The following is a 16,484-nucleotide window of genomic DNA, read 5'->3' as shown; positions in this document are numbered from 1 at the left end:
CAAGCTGTTCACCACGCGACGGGCGGTCATGCCTCAACTACGCGCTAGCGGGAGAGCTGCTCATAGACCCGCACATCCTCGAATACTACAGAATCTAATGAAGGACACTTTCACCACCGCACCCAACCCTGTCAAAAGCAGACACAACGACGTGGCATCAGCGTCAGACGAATTCTTTCCCGAAGCTGCACCCAAAAGCACACCTTCCGGTTTCGGTACACTTCTTACTGCCTGCAATGCCATAGTACCCACCCCACTCTATACAGTCCCAGCAACCACTTATATGCCACCCGATTTCCTCCTGATGGAAAGCTGCTCCATGTAGCCCTATCGTTGGCTATCAGCTAAGGCTGATCACGCAGGCCCGCAGGATAGAGAAGCTATCAAAGTCCTGGACTGAGGACCCCGCCCACAAGGACCGGTCGCCCAGTCAGTCTTTCAAAGCAAAACTTTTTACCACCATCTACATTAACAAAGGTACACTAAATACATATTGCTTCCCACAGCAGCCACCTTCTGCGTCTTTTTAATGCCTTAGCATTAGAATCGCCATTTTGAAAAATATCAGCTGTGTCCCGTGATAGCTTACTGTTCCCCCGGCGTTCCTGGTTAGGCGGAGACTTCTGGAAAATATGCGGTGCATCAGACACAAGCTACAGTGGCGCATCGCTTAACAGCTGCGGCATTGCATTTGTAGTGTTATAAAGACTCACCGCCATCTATGAATATTAAGCAGTGAAAGACCAATTATGCATATATGTACCCACGGGTCTTCGAATGGTGGGCGGTTTGGTTACCAACGAAGCTACGCAAATACACTAACCACAAATACATCAACGGAAATAGTAGTAGCGCACATCTTTCGCACTCATAGCCAGTAAGCAGACTTAAGTGCTTTCATTAGTATTTTTGAAACTTCAAGGGGTGAGGTAGAGAACCGCTTCGTTTTGTGCAAAATTACGTCCAGCCTCGAGTGTTCGACGCAAGGTGGGAACGTACGAGCCACATATTGCATCATGCACTCATCGGGCTTAAGACCGTATAGCGGCAAGTGGCTTATAACTGCCGCTGCCTGCTCCGCGTGTCTTTGTCGATTTTCTTGCGTCCTTGACTCCAGGTTCTTGCCTCACTTCTAGCGCATACTACTGTCAGTCCCTCCATTTTGGTGGCTAACGTTAAAACGACTATAAACGTTTATAGAATGATGAGGGGGGGGGGGGGGGGGAGCGGGGGCAAGGAAGTAAGAGTGAGCGTTGGTAGTTCAGCTTTCGCCTTCCGGGAGATTGCTGCCTATGGCATTCTGCTCAAGAGTGCAACAGATAGCAATATTGTATTCGTAAGATTTTCCGCCAGACAGCGTATGACGCTGCTGAAATGTGGAGATATTATCCTGCAGGTTTGGTGACGGTCAACACGCACAGTTGTTGGAGGAAGGTGGTTTTGGTTTAGCCAGTACGAAGAGCAATTTTCACGAGTACTATTGCTTACCATTGTCGGTTCAATGCGCCAGACCCTGTGCGGGAACAACTTCGTCCCAGGCTGAAGCGGTTAGCCTATAAATTTTCCGTTCTCACAGTTGATAATAGGTTTAAGAAGCAAGCCTCTATGTTGCGGTGATTCCACAGAGAAACGCAAGCATTGACGCTTTCAGTGCCTGCTACCCAGGACGAAGCAGCACCTGCAATTCATTGGCGCCGTTTTACTAGCACTGTGAGCAGGCCCGTGTGCGGCCATTACGAGAGGCATTTCGGAGGAGTGTGTGGCATCGGTGATGTGTCTCGCATTCTCCTTGCGTGCTTAAACACTACGGAAAAAGTGACTGGGATCGGATACGCGCGAGTTGTCTTCGTTTCCCGCAGCCTGTCTACGATCCACCCGAACTGGAGCGGGTGACCTGCGTTTGGGAGTAGTAGCAACAATCTAGTGGAACGGCCATGGCAGTTCTATCCCAACACGCCGGCCTAAAAAAATAACGGATGGTGCGCAGGGCGCCCCATCATGAAGCACGGCCTTGTTTGTTCTCATAGAAGGCAACTTTTGTTTATTCCCTTGGGTGGTGAAATTAACGCGCTCCCCTTTGCTTCTCTTGAGGAACGCAAGGGACTTAGCGACTAACTTTCGGTGCACAAAGCAAAAATAAAGAGATTGCTCATATTAGCAGCCAGTACGGAGCCGGGTGCATAGGGGACCAAAGAGTACAGCGCCCGAGTCTTAATGAGCTGCGGTCATTTTTTAATATAGGTTGCAGTGGGGAGCACTGCATGGCACTGCGTTTTTGAGATGAAAAAAAAACAGTGACGAGAAGTGGCAACAAATGATTTTTCAGAACATGCTATTTAAATGATTATTTTGATCAGATCAATAAACATGTGCGTGTCCTCAAAAGACGGTCTTGGAAGCCAGCTTTATGCTGTAACCATTAGAACAGCATTATCACCTTGCATTAGGCATTCTACGCCATTTACGGGTGAAATTTTCTGGACCTCTCGAGTATATTATGCCGGTCAAAAAAAACACCCAAGACGCTATAGGAGTGAGAAGTCACAAAAGTGTAGCCTTTTTACTCTTGCAATAAAAATAACCACGCCGCAACACTAAGGCCCGTAAATGAAAATTTTAGTTCTCGCCGTGCTCCCTGTTGAAAAATATTTAAAAATGTAACTGCAAAATATATAAACGAAATGAAAGCCTGATAAAAACAAACAAGCGCCTCTGAGTCGTAATGCTTTCCTAAAGTATAATAACACAATAAAGAAGCAAATTAGTTACTAATACAGGAAAATATGTTTCAAAACGCGGTTAATCTCAAAAGGGAAGTCTATAAGCTTCCACTGCCATACTGCAAGAACTAAATATCGTAAAAAAAATGGAAGAAGATGCATGTGCAGGATGTGGTCCCTGAATAGTCATTGGTGGGAGGCAAAGCAAGCACCGGCCTGTATTCTTCACTTAGGCCGGAAGCTGCGAGTAGACGAGATGGTCATGAATGACACGGTGACCACCTGTGAGAACACAAACAGGGATGCACAGAGTTAGTGGTTTCTTATACACAGGCAGAATAAATTTATTATTATTATTATTATTATTATTATTATTATTATTATTATTATTATTATTATTATTATTATTATTATTATTATTATTATTATTATTATTATTATTATTATTATTATTATTAAAAACAACAACGAGTATCGTTGGTAAACTAACTTAGGTGAATTTTTTGGAACATAAAACCCCAGCGCATACCACGAGATAATGCATTGTAGTAATCATGAGCAATTTTTCAGGATACAGCGTTTCTTCAGGTTATCTTGTGCAGCCGCAATAAAAGCGTTTACGCGTCGTATAGTAAGGTGAGTTGCGCTTATGCGATATTGCGAGTGGCTTATGAGGGACGCCGTGGAAAAGGGCTCGTGACTAGGTTCAGGATTAGGATTAACTGAAGTGCCCTAGATTCGCAGAACACACAGGGATTTTAGCATTACGCCTCATTTAAAACTTGTTTCGGCCGTTTTGTTCAATATAGTGCAAAGCATATCAGCTGTAACAAGCCCAACTAACAGGCAAAGAAATTTAAATGATCGTCAATGCTGAATGCACGTAAGGACTTCAGTGTGTGTGTATATCAAGCGCAAGTTGTTTGTGCGTTCGGCTCCATTTTGTTACCATTCACATAAATCTGCTGCATAATTTTTAATTTCTTTACCCATAAAGCAAGATAAGTGTCACATAAAAAAAAGTTCAAGTCGGAACAGCAAATGACAAAACAGCATTCATCAGAGCAACAGAAAGATCGGTGAGGTGGGAGGGAATCACAGCGAATAACAGCGCGGGGAGAGTGGCATAGGGGAAAAAAAGCAGTGTATAAGCAGCGCGCTGTTAAAACTGCCTTGTGAAAGAACAGTCGGGATCAGTGTGCGAACGTGGATTAAATCGGCTAAGCGAAAGAACTCACTGGCAGCTGCTTAAACTCGCGCCGATGTGTCTCTTGTTCGCCACATGCACAACGCTGTTTTCACTGCATACGACCTGCTTTCATACAGGACACTGCAGTCCATATGCGTAAAAAGTAGTGCTTGCTCACAAGGCTTTCGGTATTATAGCAGAGAGAAAATTCCCGATTAATCTGTTACAAAAAAAAAAAAAACTCTGAAACAAGCGGCAAGTCATGTAGAACAAAACAAGGTGCTTGTGTTTGTGTGTATTTGTCACAGTCTAACATTGTTTTTTACAGTTCCTTCGGCCAACCATCCTACATCACACCGCCAGCTCGCATATCTCATCGCACCGGCCATCCACTGCAAGTTTCATGCCAACGCGCCCGCACCGTCACTTTTTCCGCATCCTTTTTTCTTCGCACTGCTAAAGACTGGAATGGCCTTCCCCACGACGTTGATGCCATCACCTGCCAATCAAGTTTTGTTAACAATTTAAATATGCACTTCATAAATATCATATAGGCAATCATATTCAATCTATATTTGTACTCCCACCCCTTATGTAATACCCCCAAAGTGGCGTCTTTAAGGTAATAAAGTGAAGTGAAGTGAAGTAAGTGAAAGCAAATGCACGTAAGTACAACACACTTCGATGTATAAGTACAGGCTTTCGTGAAGCGGACATTTAGCTGTGTAGGCTACCGCCGAGATGAGTGCATGCCTTTCCTTTCGAGAGTGTTGTTAACCTTCCTCACGTGTGTCCATTTTATAACTCAGGGTGCCTATCCACTGGGAATTGCCGAAAAACTCCCAAACCACCACAAAAAAAAAATAAGGCCTTTTTTTTTATTCGAGATGTTTGCCATTAGGCACAATTAAAAAGGGAGAGAAAGTTATAAGCTCAGCCACACCGTCTTGTGGGCCTTTGCCAATAGAGCTATCCGTAGTCTTTTTCGCTACACCGGTTAAATAGGAGCTCATGCCGTCGTGCCCCCCCCCCCCCCCCCCTCCCTTTTTTTTCGTAGGCGTGTTTTGCGCAGTTCATCTTTTTAACAGCTCTTTGATGTGCAAGTACTACTTTGTCGCCGCGTTATATCACACCCTGTTCTTCCATATAATGGTTTTCCGGCCTGCTGTTTTTTAACGGGAACTGTTGTTTTGTGTGTCCTCGGTTTTTCCGCGCTCAGTGTCACGAGCTCTTTTGACATGCTACACAAGAACTACATGGGTGCGGGCACGTGCATTCCATATTGGGACAGGAGCTAATTAAAAAAAATGTAAACAATATTTTCATTTGCAAATAATCTGCGAAAAAGTATATTCTTGGTTAGTGTTGACAGCGTAGCTCGCTGATAGATGCCTCAAATTACTTAATCTTGCTGATACTCAAAAGGGAGCAAAGCGCATGTTTTTGAATGGCAGCGCTTATATCATATTCAACAATTTATTAGAAATGAGGATGGGGTACTGGTGCGTGAGCATCTGCATGCTTGAACAAGCGGAGCCAGAATAAATGAAAGAGAAAATGACGTCAAAAAGCAAGCTTATCTCCGGCTGGAATTCTTTGGAAAACCCTTAAAGAACATTAGCGAAAACGCTTTCCGTATCAATTTCTGCAATTAAATTTTTCTTTGTCGCATAGTTTCTAATAATGAGCGGGTAGTTTGTTCCCGCCTTTTCGGTCGCTTAAGTGCTAAGAGCAAATCATCCGGTACAAACACTGCTGCAGAGATGAAACAACTTGCAAGAGGGAGAACTAGTTCATTACCCCGTGTCGCGGATCATCTTGAATGCTGCAATGCAAAAAAAAAAAGAGAACTTTTCATCTCGAGGAGTACACATCAAAGATGCAATCTGCATCAGTATCTCTAACGACTTGTAGGTAAAAGCGGTCAGTTCATGGGCTTTGAGAAAATTACATTGGAAATCACACGCTGCTGCTCATCAGGTCCTAATGCTTTAACAACGCTAATTCCCTTTGAGAATTTAAAGGTGCAGTGAAGAGGAATCTGAACTCGTCTTTTTGCCGCGGGAACTCAATCTACACGTTCCGAGGGTTCTTAGAAACTTCGATTTATTGCCGTGTGTGGCCGATTTCCCTAAATAAATCGAATTAACGTTCGGCTCCCGCTTTTTTTTTTTTTTTTTAATTCTCCCCGTACGGTGGGCGGAGTCGACCAACGCGTGGAGTGCCTTTCACCCAGTCCCGTGGCGGCTTGCCGCTCTGCCATCGGCGGAGTAATACGTAGTTATCCGTAGAAGCAAATAGTCCGCGCGTATTTTTATTTCTGCGGGCTTATTTTGCGGCTATATTATCTGCGAATGAAACTGTTTTTTCACGGAAACTTAACAAAATAAAGCGAAAGCAAAGCCTCCGTGGAGCGGGCTGAAAGGCACTCCACGCGTTGGTCGACTCCGCCCACCGTACGAGGAGAATTCAAAAAATAAAGGCGGGAGCCGGACGTAAATTCGATTTAATTAGGGAAATCGGCCACATAAAGCAATAAGTCGAAGTTTCTAAGCATGCTCGGAATGTGTAGATCGAGTTCCCGCGGCAAAAAGACGAGTTCAGATGATTCTTCTTCAGTGCACCTTTAAGGAACAGAGCTGGTCGTATTTAACAAAAGAGAATAACTACTGCGATAAATTCGCCAAAATTTGCCTGTGAAAGATTACATATTTCAGAGTGAAAGAAACTTATATAGGACTGCGCACACCCCACCTTCGCAGTGAAAAAAAGACTCACTTCGAAGTATATTCCCTACACAGACTTCATCTGCATACTACAGACTGCACTACCAAACTCCTGTGACTGTTTAGGCGAATGCCAAAAGAATACAATTGCAAAACGGCCATTTCTAACGAGCGGAATCATCGCATTAGCAAACTGAGGCTAGTGTTTATGATGAAGCGAAACGCGCAGCTGAAACAAAGTAAAATGGCGAATGCCCTTCCACTCACTCTCCGAGCTCCATCCTTTGAAGTTTTGCAGCTTGCGGTATCGCTCTGAGGAAAAACGAAAGAAACCAAATGAAAATAACCAGTGTTAAATCGATAGACTGCAGTCACTATTACGGACGCGTTGTTGCAATCTTACCCAACTTGGCTCCTCCTTCCGCCAGGCAAGAAAAGGAAGCACAGAAATACTTTAGCGATGTGTACGCGAATGTACCCACGTGCGCTTGTACAAAGTAGCACAAAATAATTCCTTTCCTAGGCCCGGATTCCTTCCGATTGCTTGTGGGCTTTGTGCTAGAACTTTTCATGGTACCCATATCTTCTGAGCGACTAATTGAAAATGAAATAAAAAACGAAAACATTTTTCTAGCTGTCGCATAAGCAATCGGACTCCAAAACCCCTGTGCTTCGGCTAGGGAAAAAAGGGAACAGGGAGAATATAGGGAGGGGGGAAGAAAGTGTAGGTTGACAGGGAGAAAGGAGGTGGGTAGGGGTTTATTCAAAGCTGTACAGGATATAAAGTGTATGCTATCAAGTAAGGAATTTGAAACACTTGTTTCCCCTTTCAGTAAGTCCCCATTGATTGTGCTCTTTGTTTGAACACGTCACAGCACGGCGGGCGTCGCCCCGTTCTGTGCATTTCCTTACCGTCTTCCTCGCCTATAAAGAACGTGAAAAAGCGCGGTTAAGCGACACCAAGTTTTTACGTTCACGCAACTTAGTTACTCAGCAAGCTGCCTCCCTTACCTCCATTTGGGCCCTTTTTCAGTTCTCCGGCCGTCAGCATCGGGCTCGTCGCTGCAATACAAAACCTTGTGTTTTAGAGCTTTTTTAAGCTGCTACCTCATCGCATGCAAAAACAAAGAGCCCAAGTCATTTTTACTCAACCTTTCCCTTCGAGGAAAACATCATCTAGCCCCCCCCCCCCCCCCCCCCCCTACCTCTCACACACAAAAAAGCTATGTAACATTGCACGATGAGCCAGGTGCAGTTTCCGCATACGTCTGGCAAGCTTGCTGGAAGTAAAGTAAGACTAGAAGGAAAGCAAGACAACTGCTGTTACATCCACCGGCGGGTAGCCTTGGTGGCAAAGAGAAACTAGCGTTTAATGTGTTTGATTCCCTCGCCGGATACCTTGGTTTAACAGAGTTTATCGGATAATCTTCCTCAAGGGCTTCACCACAGAACAGGTATATATGGAAGTTGTGATCATCAGGGAGTGTTAGGCCCACTTTAATAGCATCACGTCAGGTATATGCTGATTATTTCCCATGTTTGCTGATGAAGGCATTTTGTATAGAGTTCAAATTAGTGTCAACGATACTGAAGCCATGCAGAGTGACCTGGATAATATAGCAGCGTGAGGTAAAGAGTCCAAAATTTCACTCAATGCAAAAAAAGTATATACATGTCAGGTTTACAAGAAAAAGGAATCGTCAGCCACATGAATGCATAGTAAATTGTGCTACACTCAACACCAGCCAGCAAATAAAATATTTGGACATATTTATTTGATCACATTTGTAGTGAAATACACAAGTTCTTTGGTGAATAAAGCCGCGTCTGTTCTGTTCTTGGCTTTTTGCGCGCAATTTCAGACACCTGCCTAGTAAACTCAAGGGGCAGTTACATTTTACGCCATTCCGCCCAGTCTATACGGTTGATTATGCTGGGACCCTTCTCATGCAGAACATATGAACAAACTTGAGAAACTGCAAAAGCAGGAAACGTACTCGTCGTGGAAGTGAATTTAAAAGTGAATTTAAATACAGCCGGGAAAGCCATTGCTTCAAAATTCTCCATTGTATCTATCACTCGCAGACAGGCATAGACTGCGAAAAATGCATGAGACCTCGTTCGTATGCTTGACAAAGGAGGAGCGAGAATAAAAAATCAGGTATATTTTTTTCCCAGTAATCCATTTCGTTATTCCTTTTCTGTGGCGACAGCCCGCAAATCGAACAGTTTGCCGCCCGAAGCGATTAACACTAATAAAATTTTCCACGCTTTGACTGTCTTCTAAGTTTTTTGTAACTTGGTGCATTACGTGCTCTGTTTTCACTTCCTCTTTCCGCTTTGTACAGCACCCCCCTCCTTTGTTGTAATGCTGTAACGTTATGCAGCCATCCAATAAATGAAGTAAATAAATAAAAAAAACTTACGAAGGAGATCTTTTCAAACCTTCGGGGCCAACGCTAATATCGACCTCGGTCTTTTCTCCACCTTCGGTTGACTCGACGTCAGCAGGGGCCTCCGCCGGCTTTTCGGGGTGGACATCGAATTCAGACCTGTTGCGGAGAGAACGCTCGATGGCACGTAGCTCGATAACAAGTTCGCAAATGTGCATGGAATGCATGGCTTGATAACATTTTATTCCAATGGATGCTGCTGCTATCTCAGTGCCAGGAATTCGGGAAAAGTGCTTCTAGTTTCCTTGGCTGCCACTATGGGGAGCATGGCTTTGAAGATTCAAGATAGCGCGTTGAGGTCATCCGTCCCGTAGGAAAGAAAAAAAACTAACGAGTGGCTGCCATTGAAGCGCTGTAGGCAGCTAAGCTTGCCGGCAATGGCTGGGCGCCGTCCCGATTTCCTAATAATGACTACGAAAGCTTCAAGGATTACCGCGCGTCTGAATAATGTTGTAGATATGTTAACCTTGAACTAAAAAAAATTAAGCATCTTAAAAATCCTGCGCCGAGGCGCAGCTACTTTCCGCTTTCTAGTCGTCAACAGCCAATAAATTCTTATAGTGATGGCCTATGGATTCACCAACTAGGAGAACAAGAAGAGAAACCATGTGAAATAAATAAACTCTCCACAATTGATACTGTTCATTGTATCGTCTTTAATTTAGTTATAGTTTCACGTACCCGAATTTCAAGGTTTAACATGGGGGAAGCCAAGCTAATAACAACAAGGTTAACGAAGATATACCAGTACCTCACGCTACGTATATCCTGGCATAGCAGAGCTCAGCCACTGCCAATTTTTTTTTTCTGACGATTGGCAGCTCCAATGTTATTGTTAATGAATGTAATCAACTAAATGTAGAAGATATTTGAAGTGCCTCAAGTAGTGAACTCATGATAATGTTACAAGCTTTAAGAGCACGACGAAAAATAACAAAAGAATCCCAATTCTCCAAGGTTCCGTTATTCAGGGTCAGATTTAAAGCTTGGGTTTTAATCCTCCAGATACACAATAGTCCTGGTGATTCGGTTTTATAGGTGCACTGCTGCTTTCCAATGGAAATTGTAGCGTGATGATCTTCACATTTGGAGTTTCGGCAAAATTCGGCCTCGGCCGCGGCTCGCAAGGACGACAGATGCGAACTCAAATTTGATAGCTCAGATTACCTCTATGCCAGAATGTTAGTCCGCCAGTAAACTTTTCGGGCAGGAGAAAAACAAAACACTCACGTGCTTGTGAGAGACTCTACTTCGGAGCCGTCGTAGGTGTAGTTCTCCATTCGAAGGAAATACTTGGAAACGAAATGAGATAGGGTCCCAAGAAAGGTGAACATATATAGGCAGAACGCCAGGGACGTCCAAAATGAGTTCTGCACAAAGGCGCAAAGGCGTAGAGTCACATTATTCAGGAAAGCGACATTATAGAAGATGCGCATATAAACTTGCACAACATTTAGGCGGTTCGTTAGAACCATCATGTGCACATTATGTATCTACAGATCATGACACTTCTTTCCCCGTAAAGCTGTAGTCCTTCAATAGATTTACTGGTCATGAACCTTCACCGTCGAGCTGAGACAGCTTTCGGAGCTGCCAGTGTTGACCGCGCCATGGCGCTGATTGTCGTCTAAGGGTAGAGTCATTGTAAATATTTTCAAAACCTATATTTTCAAAAGTTATTCAATGACTCTTTCTACGGGCGACGAGCTGATGAAGAGAGATGCTGGCCAGTGTTGTCACTGCGTAGTTTCGTGACGGATCTGCACGCAGTTTTCCTCGATTATTCTAAATATTGGGACGGGTGTAATCAGAGTGAGGGCTGCGAAAGATTCCGAAGAGCTGTTCTGTGCCTGGATTCCGCTCCGGACACAGAGGAACGAGGGTAAATCTTTTCTTGCCAGGCACTGAAAAGCGCAAACCGTGGAAACATGTCATACCGCGTCAGTAAAACAGGGATATACGAGTTCGACTGCACGGATATTCATGAAAGTAAAAGAAAAATCGAGCCATATCGTTCTTGTCATTGAGTGGGCTGTCGAAGATGCCGATGTCACGTCACAGCGTAATTTATCGAAGCTCGAGACGGACGCCGTAGCTCTTATGCCGTCCTCCCGACGCATTTGGTGAACCCGAAACAGAGACCTCGGCTGATAACACAACGAGAACATGCGAAACGTCGCCGTATGCAATCAGTATGCCATCAGCTAACGAAGACGCTGCATCCGCGGAGTGTTACTGCCGGGCGAAAGACTGCTCCCCGTCGCTAGACTACCTTTGTATACTGAAGTGCGCATGCCGTTGCTTAAAGCTCCGGTTGTCATGGTCTGTATATAGGAGTTAATTAAAGGAGCGAATACCCCACGCACCAATGCCCACGCTACAAACAGCACGCAATGCGGGCTCGTAGCCGTGTTTTGTTCGAGACGGATTGTGATCTATCAGCCAAAATCTGTCACTCATATCCCACGCAAAAAAATTCCAAGTTAAAGCGTGATGTAATCGTTTACGACTGACAACTGCTGCACTTTCCTGCCGCATAGAGCTATATACTTTTGCATAAAGTATGTGCGAGTTATTCATTGCACGCAGGAAACCATTTTAAGAACTCCAATAAGATAAATCAACATTATTTTTCACGGCCATCTGCAATACAATGAATCATATTTCTCGTCTAGTAATTTAGTATGTAATAAACTTATTTGCAGCAGCAATTAGCAGCAAAAATATTTCTTTAGTTTCCAAGTTTATTTCAATGAAATGGACAGCTACTCTTTGCGTCGGCAAAGCTTACCTCTCGTGTGCCGAAATAGGACGCGTCGAATAGAGGAACGACGCGTGGCAAGCAAAGATCAGCGCTAACGGCAGGAGTACACGTGTCCCGACTGGCGAACATGTACGTAATACGTATGGGTAAGCTCGGGGTGGCTTAGGGCCAGACTGCGCATTTCGGACCTGAATATGAGACAAAGCTCTCGTGGGGAACGCATTAGGGGAACGTTAGGGGTACGGGTTCACGTTTTCTGTCTATAGAATAGGGTCACGGATAGTTGCTTTGCGTTGCTTGAAGGCAGCGTCACAACGGCGGGAAAGAGAAGCTTTGAGAACAAATAAGTTAATATATATGCTGTATTTTTTCATTGTGTAAATAAAACGACATGCGAACTGTTGCAGTTACCAATTTCTACTTGGGAAATGCGAAAAATGATGCAAATATTTTTTTTTATAATGCGGATATGTTCAATCCGAGCCAAGTCTATCCACACAGAAAGATCAAAATTGCAAACCTATTTGTGGAGATCAGTAGTTCGAACCAAGACGTACTGAACTACAGACCTGCACAAACGGCCCTTCTCCAGCGCGCATGTTCCAGGTCATGTCTTTTGCCGCTAGGATAGAAACATTACGTGCGGCGTGGCGCTAATATATACCTGTTGAGAAAATGGCTTCCTCCGTCATTTTATTTCAAATAGGGCATTTTTTTCCTTTGTCCACGTAATCATTATCATCCATTTATCTATGCTAGGCACGGTGGTGCCGACGAAAAGAAAGGGGACAAAAATGATGACGTTTTTTATACTCTTCAAGACCGAAAAAAGTCGTTATTATGGCTATTTTCATTGCTGATGTTAAGATTGAAGAGAAGGATAAAACAAATGTATTAAATAGCATGCAAAAAATGGCAAACAATGATGATGATCATAGCAGACGAACAAGTTAACCGAGCACCTTCAACGGCCAAAAAGCTAATGAAAGTTGGCGCACGCTGCTCCATAAGACCCCGCCATATGTGCAGGTCTGTAGTTCGGTAGGTCTTGGTTCGAACCTTCCGCGCTTTCTGACGTCAGTCGACGCGTACTCGCTAAGCCTAGCAGCTCTGTAAACACGGAAGCAATCTGAAAATTTGGCGCGTTTTATCGTTAAAATTTTGTTGTTGAGGCAACTTCAGCCTAAGCGAAAGCCTCGTGCGCCTTTAGTTTGCCGTGAGCGTGAGCCACAGAGTAGCGGCAACGACGAATCGATGATGGAGAGAGGGCCCGCTTTGATGGGCGCCGCCATGTTGACCCAACGCAAAGCGGCTTTGGGGCGCACGCTATTTCGCCGATTCAGCGTTCTGCGCATGCGCAGTAGCATCCCACTATTCCGCTATGACCCAAAGCGATAGGGTGACCCTATACTAAATCTCTCTAATAGTTGCTTGGAGGCGCAATTGGGGAGGGGAAGCGCACGTGGCGCAAACGTTCCGAAAGCGAAACGTGTGACAGGGTGCTTAGTACCGCTGAAACAATAAATAACCTGCTTCGGCGGCTTCAAAAGGAAGCGACCAGTGTTTCTTTGTTGTTGTTGTTTTTTTTTGCTCGTACTCCTGTTTTGTGTTTTTTTGTTTCTAGCACTGTCTAATCATAGAACGGCTCAAGTTATGAAAAAAGGGGAGGCGAAAGATGGTTGGTCTGTAGTTCGGCGGAAAGAACAAAGAATTTCGGCGTCATGTTTTGGGAAAGAATTTGGTGTTTCTTTCACTCGGTTTTCTTTGGGTGGCTGTTACTGAGGCTGTGTAACTTGAATAGCGTTGCGCACAACTCAGCGGACCAACTAGCGCTAGAGTTTGCTCTTACTGACTAGTTAGTACGAGCTGACTACAGAGAGGCCTCTGTGAACAAGAAATCGCTGCATTGCCCAGTAGTGACGCAACCAACCAACTTTTTCGAATGAACGAGATGCATCTACATGGCACATGGAGCCGTATGAAGAGCAACGTCAGCGAATTAGATTTTTCACCAGTACCCAACGCCGAAAAAGTTTATGCTGATCACTAGGCTGCACTCATTTGCGTTAGGAGAGCTGCTACTGAGCGTGGCCAAGAACACCCTTCAAAGCGAAACAAAGTTTTCAATGTTCACTTTAAAGCTCAGTTGCCCTTATAATGAAGAATAAAGGACTCCATTTCGGAACCAGTGTGGCAGCCTGTACATCAACGGCACGTGAATGGAAGAAGCTGGTCTGCAATGCTACGTAACAGTGCAGCTGGGACAAGGAAAAGAGAGAAGGAAGACTGGAGATCTCTTATGAGCGGCAGCACTGTAAATTACTTAATACAGAATGGTCGCTGCATAGATGAAAACCATTCGGAAAGAGCTATGGATAACAGAAGTTCAAACGTCTTATGATGTTATTTTATAGCCCTGAAAGTAGACTGTACCACTCAAAAGAGGTATAAACAATGCGGGATATGTTAGAAGCACACAAAGTAAAAAAACGGCTCTAAACTGGTGACACAGTATTGCGATTGATTTTTTTTTATTAAAATGTGGCCCGATGTGTACTGTGTAAATCATTTCCATTTGTTTTGAGGGTGGTGATTAGTTATCATACAACTCAGCTTGCTTAGCTATCAGTTTTGCTTCCGTTCATGCGAACAAATTCAGAATTTTCGTAGCGCTTACAATGTGATTCTACATCGCGACTACAAGGTTATATAAAAGCATATACGCATCCTGGTGTTACTTAAAATCAAATATATGAACTTTTCACTTACAGTAACAAATGTTCTTCAGCTAACTACTTGCACTACAGCAATGAAGCATGTGTCAGATATTTTGTGGAACATGTTATTTTTCTGAACTAGATTCATAACAACTTTATTTGTCGTTAGTTCAAAATGAATTCCTAAACACTGGTGATTCAGCTTTTGCCCTCACTTGCAAAGGCAAATTTATTCACAGACAAAGTTTCTCAACCAAATAAAATTTTTTAGTTGAGTACATGCTACGTGCATGTAGTAAAATTCGACAAAAAGCAAGGTAGATGTTTTAATGCTTGGTGAAAATTTTTCGTTAGATATAACCATAAAAATGTGTATACCGAAAAATGCAAGACCAAAGCATTTTTGAGCGGGAAAGTGTCTGTGAAGAAAGTTTTTTATAATGTGAACAAATTTTCATATAATGTAAGAATTCACTTTAGCAAGTAACCCAGAGAGAGTAACCCAGAAGTGATCACCAGATGGTGATCATGCATTTTTATTCTATTAACATTTTTGCTATCGTCAAAAGCGTTCCCGATTTGTTTCCTGTGGCAGTCCTAACTATTCAATGCGATCGATGAAAACAACGTGGAAATTCGGGCTTGTTGGTTCATACTTCGGAGCAATAGCGCAAACAGGACAAGGGACCAAGAACGAGTAGACACACACAGCGCTAACTTCCAACAACTTTGTTCAAAACAAAATCACAAGAATTTATACATGCATTTTTGCCGTGTCGCATGCTTTGGGATGACACGGCAAAAATGCATGTATAAATTCGTGTGCTTTTGTTTCTAATAAAGTTGTTGGAAGTCAGCGCTGTGTGTGTCTACTCGTTCTTGGTCCCTTGTCCTGTTTGCGCTATTGCTCCGAACGATGAAAACACTTCAAAAGAAAGATTTTGCGACATATGAGAACAATTTTGCAAGTTTCAAAATTTTTAACCGGGAATATTGGACGTTTATAGAAATGGCCATTTGAAGCTTAGTCTCGCGATCAGACTACTAAAAGCTGCCCGGTGCATACCCTTCTGCGCCGTTCCTGATAACGTCCTTTGTCTTCGTTTTCTTTTTGCTTTCGGAAGAGCCCGAAAGTTTGCCATTGCGATTAGGGTGTTGTCTATGTGATTAAGTGTCATATTTAAAGACACATGTGATATGACACAATGCTTTGCTCAAAACGTGGGCTCCATTCGTGGTATGGTAGAGAAATAAGGGATAGCTGTCTTCGAAAAGTTTTTGGAACGGTTGGGAACTGCACTAGGAAACAAAGCCAGTGCACCCAAATATGAAATATTTCGAAGAATTTTTTGCCGGTAAATTTTTTCTAGCTAATGAAACGAAACCATTTTTTTTCGAAGCTTTTTTTCTTTGTAAGCAAGAAACAGCTACGCTGATGCATCTTGTCACATAATGCCCTATTTCAAGAGTTAAGGGGTGTTGTTTTCGCCATTTTACAAATGCCTTCAGATGCCCATACCAGCAAGTCGTATGCAGGAGGTGTCCTTGAGTTATCTTGGCATTTTTATGCGCAAAGTAAAGAAAATGTTTTTTTTTTTTTTTCTGAACAATTACGCCTGCAATTGCCCCCTTAAAGCTAACACAGAAAATGAAAATGGAGCCCAAAGAAGAGAAACATACGACGTTGCGAATGATTCCGTCGCATACGTAGCCGATCGCTCGCTCGTAGCCTTCGTAGGCGGGTAGACAGTCCGGGTTAAACTGCAATAGATGTCGCAAAAGTTGTTTATGGGCGCTCTGATGCGTCCCTAAGATTAACGATCATTTATCAGGAACTGTGCAAACGTGGGTGCGAGATAATCTGAAATCGTGGCTATATACCGCATATCTATGCAGGTGTCCCTATAAACACCAC

The 16,484-nt window shown here is 43.6% G+C and overlaps 1 protein-coding gene across 1 annotated transcript in view; it reads right to left on the bottom strand.

Annotated features, from left to right (window-relative positions):
- Positions 1 to 2,945: 2,945 nt before the first annotated feature.
- LOC149343343 (uncharacterized) overlaps positions 2,946 to 16,484 on the bottom strand; it is a 41,593-nt gene continuing 28,054 nt past the window's right edge. Inside the window, exons 12-18 of the mRNA XM_089546938.1 lie at positions 16,250 to 16,330; positions 10,319 to 10,458; positions 9,062 to 9,187; positions 7,647 to 7,697; positions 6,903 to 6,947; positions 5,710 to 5,734; positions 2,946 to 3,002 (exon numbers count right to left, since the gene is read on the bottom strand). Of these exons, the coding sequence (XP_089403064.1) occupies positions 2,946 to 3,002; positions 5,710 to 5,734; positions 6,903 to 6,947; positions 7,647 to 7,697; positions 9,062 to 9,187; positions 10,319 to 10,458; positions 16,250 to 16,330 (525 nt within the window). The remainder of the gene's footprint in view (positions 3,003 to 5,709; positions 5,735 to 6,902; positions 6,948 to 7,646; positions 7,698 to 9,061; positions 9,188 to 10,318; positions 10,459 to 16,249; positions 16,331 to 16,484) is intronic.

The sequence above is a fragment of the Amblyomma mixtum genome, chromosome 5, assembly GCF_055824585.1.
Source record: "Amblyomma mixtum isolate Tamu chromosome 5, ASM5582458v1, whole genome shotgun sequence".
NCBI lineage: Eukaryota > Metazoa > Arthropoda > Arachnida > Ixodida > Ixodidae > Amblyomma > Amblyomma mixtum.
The sequence above is the reverse complement of the archived record's forward strand: the minus strand, read 5'-3'. Positions and strand labels throughout refer to the sequence as shown.